This window comes from Coffea arabica, chromosome 3e, assembly GCF_036785885.1.
Source record: "Coffea arabica cultivar ET-39 chromosome 3e, Coffea Arabica ET-39 HiFi, whole genome shotgun sequence".
In the NCBI taxonomy this organism is placed as follows: domain Eukaryota; kingdom Viridiplantae; phylum Streptophyta; class Magnoliopsida; order Gentianales; family Rubiaceae; genus Coffea; species Coffea arabica.
Genome location: NC_092315.1, coordinates 40,444,048 through 40,454,539, shown reverse-complemented (window position 1 = coordinate 40,454,539; position 10,492 = coordinate 40,444,048). Strand labels below are relative to the sequence as shown.

The 10,492-nt window shown below is 39.3% G+C and overlaps 2 protein-coding genes across 2 annotated transcripts; both read left to right on the top strand.

Moving 5' to 3' along the window:
* The first annotated feature begins 5,203 nt into the window (after positions 1-5,203).
* Positions 5,204-7,453, top strand: LOC140038500 (uncharacterized). The gene is made up of 5 exons (XM_072083876.1): positions 5,204-5,263; positions 5,384-5,784; positions 5,868-6,538; positions 6,623-6,891; positions 7,238-7,453. Exons 1-5 carry the CDS (start codon positions 5,204-5,206, stop codon positions 7,451-7,453), a joined length of 1,617 nt encoding a protein of 538 aa, XP_071939977.1.
* A 280-nt stretch (positions 7,454-7,733) lies between these two features.
* Positions 7,734-9,833, top strand: LOC113737626 (L-type lectin-domain containing receptor kinase IV.2-like). The gene has a single exon (XM_072084011.1). The coding sequence runs from the start codon at positions 7,791-7,793 to the stop codon at positions 9,522-9,524; it is 1,734 nt and encodes a 577-aa protein (XP_071940112.1). The 5' UTR covers positions 7,734-7,790; the 3' UTR covers positions 9,525-9,833.
* The last annotated feature ends 659 nt before the right edge of the window (positions 9,834-10,492 follow it).

Here is a 10,492-nt window from a genome sequence, read left to right as displayed (position 1 = left end):
TTTAAAAATATAGTAGAAAATTCATAAAAAATCTCATTTTTTATGCATTTTGATTTTTTGAATTTGTTAAATTTTGTGTATTACTCAATTAATAGTCATTGGATCTTAAGAAAATAAAAAAGAATTAAAACATGATGTTTATGAAGGAGAAATAGCAATATAATAAAAAATGGGACAGAGAGTAGCACAGGGTGTGGGACAGAAGATCCGTTGCGCTATTAGACGCTCCCAGTTCCTCCTCCTACTAGTCACAACCTGATCCCACCATACAATAATATAGTCAATAAACTTAATCACAACAAGTTTTACCTTTCGCTCCTCGGCGTAATGGTGACAGTCAAAGACAATTTCATTCATCCTTTCCCACTGCAAGTAGGCCTTCAGACCTTATTTTCCTTGGAATGAAGGAATCTTGAGTTTGATCCCTTTGATGGAATCATTTTCATGTCCAACTTCATGTCTGTCATGCCTAGGAAGCCTCACATACTCCTTCTCTTCATTGCTGAAAGTTTTAGATTCATGCACTGAGGCTCGGGTATGGCTCCATTTTTGTTTGTTCATGGAGTTCTCCAACTAGTCAATTCACTCTTGCATAGGCTCCAATTCCTCCAACAATTTACACATTTAAATTGTGTACCACGAGAAAAAAAAAAAGTCCAAAAAAGATTCTAATCATGAATGGGTTAATATAGATGATTTTTTGACCAACGAAAGTTACTAGTTTGCATGCAAAGTACAAGTCTTATCCAATCCCACATGAAGATGAAGATCTAAAATAAAGTTAGAGTTGTTCATTATCTGCAATGCGAGGGGGTTTGCAATGGCAACTCAAGTTAGAAATGACATTGGACCCGATTACATGAATAACTTGGTTTAAAAAAAGCAATGTTCACAAGAAAGAAAAAGAAAAAGCTAATTTTAGTAGTTTTAGAAGTTGACTTGTTATTTGGTAATTAAATTAGAATTGGTATCAATGTTAATTTAGGAAATAAAATTAGATTGTGTTTTTTAAGTGTTAGTATTGGAATAGGTTTTATAATTTTGTTTATTTATTTAAGCACTTGTAAGTCCACAATTATATTTGAGGAAAATTGTTCTTTGATAGAATTTGATATTCGTCCTCCGTGCCTTCTAGATTTTGATATTTTCAGCCGTTTGAATCCTTTGCTTCTTCCATTGTGACTAATCAAAGTCCGGAAAGTTTACGCTACGTTTGTCTGATCTATCCCCATGGCTTTCTTTTTTGGTATATGGGATTTGACTGATACTTCCACTGCGTGTTTTACTCTAACAATCGTAAGTAACTGCTACATAATACCAATAAGATCGATTAGCTTCTCACGTCAAATGCCGTGGCGTGCAGGCTATTATTGTAGAGAAACTGCGCAGAAGAGGGACGCAAACGACATAGCAACTGGGAGGCTTATCAAGGCCAGAAAGTGGTCAAACTTTTGATGGGATATCGGGTTGCACCCAGATAGGGTGTAGGTAAGTATGCATTCTTTTTTTCGCCACAAAGCTAAAATGGCCGTTTGGTTCAAGTTTCATATCACTATCACTATATGTATGATAAAATAGGGAATAACAATTAATTTGATAAAATTTCAGAGTTTTCCGTAACTTTACGACAATGAGTTTTAGTAATAAAAATACAATACATAAGTAAAACTTACTGTATAGTAATTAATCATTAAACACATAGAACGGATCTATGTAACCAATTAGCTTACTCTGATTAATTTTAAATAAACATTTATGTATAAATATGATTTAAATTGAAACTTATTTCTTGTCTTGAAATCCACTTACCAAGCACCTCCTAATATCTCACATCTTTTGTTGTTTCGTGTTGCTTGAGCAAATTATTAGTAGTCCCGGGTCACAATTGATTTTGTACTGATTTTGTCACTATTGCTAAACAGCACCAGAGATTATCAACATATCTCTCTTCACAACAAACTGGGGACATGAGAGATTTATCAAACACTGAATTCTTCTTTCAGTTTTCAATCACGATACCGTTTTCTTTCAGAAAAAGAAATTCGTGTCTCTTATTTACTTCTTTTTTTTTTTAACAAACCTGGTTTGAATATGAAGTCAGAAGTTTTAAAATTCTCAATCTTTTCTTTAAAAGCCTATTAGGTGACTTATAGCTTGCACTACGTGATAGGAAAGAGGAACTAGCATGATTTGTCAAACTTTTGATCAGTATTTGGAAGACCAAACTGGACCCTGGTTCAACATGTCAAATTGTAAACTAGCCATGACACTGGTCTAGTTCACTTGTCAATGAAAAAATCATTCAGCTGGTAAAACTTGGTCAAGAACTGGTCAAACCAATCAAAATTGGTAAAAAAACTGGACTTTTGAGCCGGTTCATACTTTTTCTTTAAAAAATTTTAAAGTCATCAAATTTACATAAATATAAAAGAAGAAGAAGAAGAAAAACATTTGAACCGGATTGACCTGGTTGAACCGTGAACTAGATGTGAGCCGAAAGTCCATCCACTTAATGGTCTGAATTTAAAAACATTGCTTTTGATACACTCATTTCTTTTTTTTTTTTCATACATTTTATAGTAGGGTTGTGTTTAAATGCTAAAAGTTATAATTTCTTTTTTTGTTTAGAAACCAATATTATTAAGTTTATATACACAAATTATGTAGGTTCCACCAGTTTGTTATCCTCTTTAAATCAAAAAGTATCTTTATATAATCTAGTGAAAAGTTGATTCATTGGAGTGAAATTGCTAATTCTATGATACAATTTAGGTAGCAATTGTTAATGTTGTCAAAGAAATCCTTGATACAATTTAGAAAACATAGTAATGAAGAGTAAACTATCAAATGTAACATTCATCCATTTAGACAATCGGAAACTAGTCAAATTATTTGGGATAACTTTTCGAAACAATATTGTAGTTTTGTAATGTAACGTATACAAGATAAAAATGTGATTAGAAAATATATTGATTATGCAAGTAAATAAATTTTGACAAATAATTCATTATCCAAGCAAACCTATTTCAAAACATTGCATCATTTCAGAGGTTAAATTTGAAATGAAAAATCAAATTGTAACGTATCTAGACTGGTTGAAATTAATTGTTTTGTATCTAGACCGCATAAACCTTTATTTCAAAGCATTGTTTTATTGTACATAGACAATCTAGTATATACAACCACCGTACCATTGTTTTATTGTACATCAGACAATCTAGTCAAAGTGTGCAGAAATCGTCATCGCTAGATAGTAAAATATATCTCTCTACATCTCTCTACTTTGAGAGCTTCTCTCTCTACGTTGAGAGCTTCCCTCCTAGAATAGGAGCTTTCAAAATTTCAAAAGGTTTCGGCAACCTCTAACAGAAGGAAAGATCTCTGAGTTTGGCTTTGTGACGCAGTGACCTTCCACATTCTGTTGTACTACAAACCCCCATTCTAGAAACCTTAACCTCTTTTGCGATTCAACGTCTGTGATCTGGTGCGTTCGAGGTCATGATCCGAGGAACGCGAGATGGGGTCTGCCTGTCTAGATCGTGGTAGTGTGTACATAGTTAGAGGGGATTTGGTTAGGTTTCTGTGTCTTTCAGCTTGTTTTAGGCGTCTTTTTTCTGCTCTCTGTTTCTCTACTCTGTTTTGCAGGTTTGAACAACGGGTTTTCTAAGGAAGGAAATAGTGCACAGTGGTGTCAAGCAACTGGTTTGTAGAGGATGGAAGAGGAGCTAACTCGTGCATTCAGCAAGTTTGAGCTCTCTTCAACGGAACTGGGGGGGGTGGATCTTTGCTCGGAGGATGTCAGCGAGGGAGTCAAAGATTGCAGAAGGAGCCTGGTAGGCAGGTTGATAGGAACAAAAGTGGCAAATTACACGGGGGTCAAAAATTTCACCAATCATGCGTGGGGTTATCCCAGGAATTTAGTGGTAACTGAACTTGGCCCTAACATTTTTCAATTCCAGTTTGATGTTGATGAGGAACGGGAAAAAGTGTTGATGGGAGGCCCGTGGGTTTTGGATAATCAGGTTTTGGTGATTAAAAATTGGGAATTGGGTTGTGAAAGAAAGCCCCAGTTTTTTAGATATACATACTTATGGGTACAGGTATGGAATCTTCCTGTCCACTGGCTGTGTAGGACAGTGGGGATAAAGGTTGGTAAACTTTTTAAGTCAGTGAGGGAGGTTATAGTTCCGCCAGGGGGAGGAAAAGAGGGTAGACATATGAAGATTCTGGTAGAGGTGGATGTGCAAAAACCCCTCCTCAGGGGCACCTTGGTGAAACTTGAGGGAGTGAATACATGGGTGGATTTTAAATATGAGCGATGTCCGGATTTCTGTTATAACTGTGGGATAGTTGGTCACGGTGACAAATCTTGTAATGAAGGAGGGAAGGAAGGACAGTCAGGTAGGGAAAGTCAATATGGAGCGTGGATGAGGGCAGGGAATATCATGACCTCCCCTTTGAGAGTTTTCAGAGGGGTCGAGACTGAGGTGAAACAAAGAGGCATGGTAGTAGCTACGAGTAACGAAGACCCAGGGATCCATGTAGATTCTTTGAGGGAGATGGGGGTTAGGGGTATAACTGGGACGAGCATTAACCAATTTGAGAAGGAGATTAATATTAGAGAACAGAAAAAGGAAGCTATGGAGAAGAAGTGGAAGGAGTTTTTGAGTGATAAAAAGGAGTTGGACAAGAGTGTGGAGCAAGTAGAGGGGAAAGGGGAAAATCCGGGAAAAAAAACAGAGCTGGTGGAGAAGGAAAAGATAGAAATCAGTAAGGTGGTTGTGGATTTGGGGAATAGGAAGTGCAGTACACCTGGTCTTGCTCCAGTGGATTTGATGATGGAGCTGGGGCCAGGGCAGGAGGTTTTGGACAGTTTGGAATATGGGGGCACATTTTGTCAAACAAATGAGAGTGGAAGTAAAGGTAGCAGACTACCAGTTAACCAGAGCATCCAAGGGAAGGGTAAATGGCGAAGAAGCTCACGGAATAAGAGAGCTCCATTACGGGACATCACTGGCAGAGAGCAAACTCGCTCGTCTGGAGAGAAAAGGAAAGGGATGCTGGATAATCAAGGTCTGGATATCATGGAAGAAGATGTGGAAGAAGGTTCGCGTTTGAAGCTGGCAAAAAGGGATGATAGCACTGATCAACAGGGAGGGGAAATGGAGGCTAGCCCCGCAATGCCTCCACCAGTGCAATGAAGATGGCGGTGTGGAATTGTCGAGGTGCAGGAGGCCCCTTGACAATTCCCCAACTGAAGGAGGTAATTCACCTCCACTCTCCTAGTATTTTATTCCTGTGTGAAACAAAAAACCAGGAGGTTTTCATGAAACAAATGCAAAAAAAAGTAAATTTTGATCATAGCTTTATAGTGAATTCTAAGGGCAGAGCTGGTGGTTTAGCTCTTTTCTGGAAGGAGGGAGTGGTGTTACTGGAAGTGCAGGGTTCGGATTGGTATATTGCTGCGAAAGTAGTGGATAATGAAACAAATGACAGCTGGTGGTTTGTAGGGGTGTATGCTAGTACGGAAGGTAGAGTTAGGAAACATCAGTGGGATTTCATTGAGGAGAAAAAAAGAGAATGGGGTGAGAAATGGGCTGTGATGGGAGATTTCAATGACATTTGTTCGAATGGAGAGAAATGGGGTGGGAATGAAAGATCTGAGGGAAGTCTTAGGGACTTTAAAGGTTTCATCTCTGAGAACGAGCTAGTAGATATTGGTTTTGTGGGGGTTCCATGGACTTGGTGCAATACATGGGAAGGGGAAGGGGAGGTTAAGGAGAGGTTGGATAGATGTTTAGGGAGTGTGGGTTGGGTGCAAGTCTATGAAAAGGTAACCTGTGAGCATATTGGAATGGAGGCTTCAGACCACTGCCTACTAATGGTGGACACAAAACCGCAACAAAGGATTGGGAGGAGACGTTAAAGGACAAAGCAACTGTGCCTGTGATTCGCACAGCGTGGGGAAAGGAACAAGAGGGATCCAGGATGTATAAAGTTACAAGAAAAATTAGGGAGTGTAGAGTAGCCTTGATCGAGTGGAACAGAACAACAAAAGGTAACGCAAAGCTGAAAATCCAGGAAATTAAGGAACAATTGAAGGTTGCAAGAGAAGCAGGTGAGCTGTGTAACAAAGGAGGCATTGCAACTTTAAAACTTCAACTAAGTAAAGCTTACAAGGAAGAGGAGCTATATTGGAGTCAGAAGTCCAGAAACAGATGGCTCAAGGAGGGAGACAAAAATACGGCTTTTTTCCATCAATGTGTTTTAGCTAAAAGGAAACGTAACAGAATCAGTGTGCTCCAAAAATCTGATGGGAATTGGTGTAGGAGCGACAAGGAAATTAAGGAGGAAATGTGTAACCACTACAATGAACTTTTCATGTCCACTAATCCCACAGAATTTGAGGAGGTTTTACAAGGCATACCGTGCACTATTTCCGATCTCATGAATGCTCAGTTGATCAAACCTGTGGACGAGGGGGAGATTAAAAAGGCCATTTTCTCTATGTTCCCCAACAAAGCTCCAGGTGTTGATGGTATGTCCCCGTGTTTTTTTCAATCTTACTGGAACATTATAAATGCTGACATTGTCCATGCCATTTCTACTTTCTTTCATACAGGTAATTTGCTTAAGACCATTAATGAGACCATCATTTCCTTAATTCCAAAGGTTGATAATCCTGTGATGCTTGCTAATTTCAGGCCTATTAGTCTTTGTAATGTCTTATATAAAATCATTTCCAAGATTTTGGCCGATAGACTGAAAAGGGTCCTTAAGCATTGTATCAGTCCTTCACAGTCTGCTTTCATTCCTGGCCGGCAAATCTTAGACAATGTTGTTATTGCGCATGAACTTTTGCATTTCCTTAAAAGTAAGAGAGCTGGTAGGGTAGGTTTCATGACCCTAAAACTTGATATGTCTAAAGCCTATGATAGAGTGGAGTGGAAGTTTCTTGGTAGAATCATGATGCAAATGGGTTTCTGTCCCACTTTTGTTCGTTGGATCATGACCTGCATTTCCACGGTTGCTTACTCTTTTAATTTAAATGGGCAGAAAGTGGGTAGTGTGAAACCGTCTAGAGGGATTAGACAAGGAGATCCCTTATCTCCTTACTTATTTATCATTTGTACGGAAGGGCTTTCAAACCTGATCAAGAAAGCTGTGGATAACAAGCATCTAACTGGAATCAAAATTTGCAGGGATAGTCCTATGGTATCTCATTTGTTTTTTGCAGATGACTCTCTTTTGTGCTGCAAAGCAAGTAAAAAAGAAGCCCAAAAGCTTAAGGAGGTTCTCAGGATATATGGACAAGCATCCGGGCAGGAAGGATAGATTATTCTGGAAACACAGCAAGTCTGGAATCTACACGGTGAAGACTGGATATGTGATTGCCAAGGAGGAAATGGAGGTAACAAATCAAAGGCCAGCACCTGATCCGGAAACCAGTTAGATAGTAAAATATAGGCTATAAAATTAAGCAGGATTTGGCAGTTGGTGTCCAAGTTATAGCCATGTCATTCAGACTTGTAACAGCAATATTAGCCTGTTTTCTAGTTCACGTCGCAGTTTGTGCAGCAGCTTCTGACGACGTTGGGTTCATCTATCAAGGATTTCAGTCATCAAATCTAAGCCTGTATGGATTAGCCAAAATCACCAACAACGGCCTCCTTCAGATAACCAACAACACCAAATTACAAACGGCTCATGCCTTCTATCCTAATCCCATCAATTTCAAGAAAACATCTAATAGTTCAGCTTTCTCCTTTTCCACCCAATTTGTGTTTGCTATGGTACCCGATGTCCCAGGCGCGACTAGTCCGGGAATGGCTTTCGTGATTGCACCAACAAGAGTCCTTGCACGAGGGCCTTCCACTAAGTTCCTCGGCCTCTTCGATGAAACCACCAATGGAAGTCCAAAAAATCATGTTTTTGCTGTGGAGCTTGACACCTTCCAAGAACAAGAATTTGGAGATATCAATGACAACCATGTCGGTATTGATATTAACTCTGTGAAGTCCAAGGTATTCCAACCAGCAAGTTATGAAGCTAATAACAAGAATTCATTTGACAACTTAACTCTTAGCAGCGGTCAACGGATGCAACTTTGGGTGGAATACGATGGGGTGGATAGGAGAATCAATGTTACATTGGCTCCAATAGTGGCTGCTAAACCAAATACTCCTCTTTTGTCTTTGTCATATGATCTTTCGTCAATTTTACTGCAAACCATGTATGTTGGATTTTCTGCATCTACTAGTCCAATCGAATTAGGGACAGTGCATTTTGTACTGGGATGGAGCTTCAAGATGAATGGGGATGTACAAGCGCTTGATCTCTCTCGGCTCCCCAAGCTACCACGGTTTGGACATAAGAAAGTGTCTAAATTTTTCACTGTGGGATTGCCCCTCCTCTCCTTACTTTTTCTGTTGATTGTAGCTTTTGGGGCAGCTTATTATTTAAGGAGGAAGTGGAAGTATGCAGAAGTGCTGGAAGAATGGGAGCATGCCTATGGACCTCACAGGTTCAAGTATAAAGATTTATACATTGCCACCAAGGGGTTTACAGAAAAAGAGCTGTTGGGGGAAGGCGGATTCGGCAGGGTCTACAAAGGTGTTTTGCCAACAAACAGGGTCGAGGTTGCCGTCAAGAAGGTCTCCCATCAAGCAAGACAGGGAATCAGAGAATTTATTGCAGAAATCGTCAGTATTGGACGCTTGCGCCATAGAAATTTAGTACCGCTCCTGGGCTATTGTCGGCGTAAAAGAGAGTTACTTTTGGTATATGAATTCATGTCCAAGGGTAGTCTAGACAGGTTTCTGTTCAACCAACCAAAGCGTACCCTCAACTGGAGCGAAAGATTTCGAGTCATCAGAGGTGTGGCGTCAGGATTACTCTATCTACACGAAGAATGGGAGCAAGTTGTGATCCACCGAGATGTAAAAGCCAGTAATGTATTGTTAGATGATGAACTGAATGGAAGATTGGGAGATTTCGGCCTAGCAAGGCTATACGATCATGGAACTCTACCTCAAACCACCCATGTAGCGGGATCTCTTGGCTACCTTGCCCCTGAGTATAGTAGGACAGGGAGGGCCACAACAAGCACTGATGTATATGCTTTTGGGGCCTTTTTGCTAGAGGTTGCCTGTGGAAGAAGGCCAATAGAACACCGAGCAGTACCAGAAGAGAATATCATTCTAGTTGATTTGGTATTTTCGTGCTGGAAAGCAGGTAATATTCTCCAGGCGGTTGATCAAAAGCTGGGTACTGAGTATGTGAAAGAGGAAGCAGACATGGTGTTGAAACTAGGCTTGTTATGCTCTCATTCAGAACCAGAGATTAGGCCAAGTATGAGGCAAGTTCTGTTGTACTTGGAAGGATCAGTTGCCTTGCCAGATTTATCAGTACTGGCCATGGACGTTTCTGCTGTTGGTCTTGGCTTCGGCCATCCTGCTGGCTTTGAAGATATTAAATCGTCATCATATACTGTAGAAGACTCAATTCTCTCTGGTGGTCGGTAATTAAGATGCTTAGCTTTTTGATTTTGTAAATTTGAAAAAAAGAAGAAAGATGAAAAGTTTTTTTTTTTTGTTTTGGGGGTAAGAATAAAATTTGGTAGGTTTGGTGACCATCATCACCACAACGAGTCACAATATGCATCTGAGCCAAAAAGATAATAGATTAGTTATAGATATTCTTACATATTGTCCACCAACACAACTTTCACATTAGTAGCAGGATTTGAATACACGATTTATTGTGAGGAATTGACCATTTTAAATGGTACAAGTTTGGAATTTTTATGGTGCAAAGTATTCAAAAATGAGAGTTTAGAATTTCATTGTGCAAGGTTCTCCAAAGTGGAGTTTTTTTTTATTTAAATTTAGGGTGAAAAGTGAAAAAGCACTACTACAAATTCTCCAAAGTTTAGGGGTATTTCAATATGCACTATTTTAATATTTTAAGTTTTTGTTCTTTTCTCCTCTTTTGTATTATCTTTTCTAGTTTCTTTATGTCTTGTAAAAAGACTCATTAATAGCACCTATTCATTAACATCTTTTCTCAGAACAAAATGAAATTGTTGCACTGATACATTTTCTGAATAATCCGGCAAAAGGCCAGGGACATCGTCCGTCCCGTCCCACCTATGAAGAAGGTCAAAGACGGCCAAGAGCACAAGAGCTTCGCCCATCAAATGCCCAAAGATTGAATCTATCTGGTTCTTTGCTCCAAAAAGACTCACATATTTTGTCACATGTTGAAGAGCTCAATGGATCCTTTTGTACATGGATTTGTAACACTTTGAATTTTAGATTCAGCCTTGAGTGGAGGGAGATTTATTCAAGGTTGGACGGTGGACGAGGTAGGGGGGAGGGGACTTTCTTACCAGTCCAAAGAATCGTCTGCCTCTTCATGACGTGTTTTTGTACCCTTTTTGTAGTAGTCAATTGTAACCCAACACCAATAGTCAAATCTCACCTTATAGAAT

Coding starts and splice junctions, on each gene's coding strand:
- LOC140038500 (XM_072083876.1), top strand. CDS start 5,204: ATGGCGGTGTGGAATTGTCGAGGTGCAGGAGGCCCCTTGACAATTCCC. Junction 5,785..5,867: donor GAAGGGGAGGTTAAGGAGAG/GTTGGATAGATG, acceptor TGGAGGCTTCAG/ACCACTGCCTACTAATGGTG. Junction 6,539..6,622: donor CAAAGCTCCAGGTGTTGATG/GTATGTCCCCGT, acceptor TCTTTCATACAG/GTAATTTGCTTAAGACCATT.
- LOC113737626 (XM_072084011.1), top strand. CDS start 7,791: ATGGTACCCGATGTCCCAGGCGCGACTAGTCCGGGAATGGCTTTCGTG.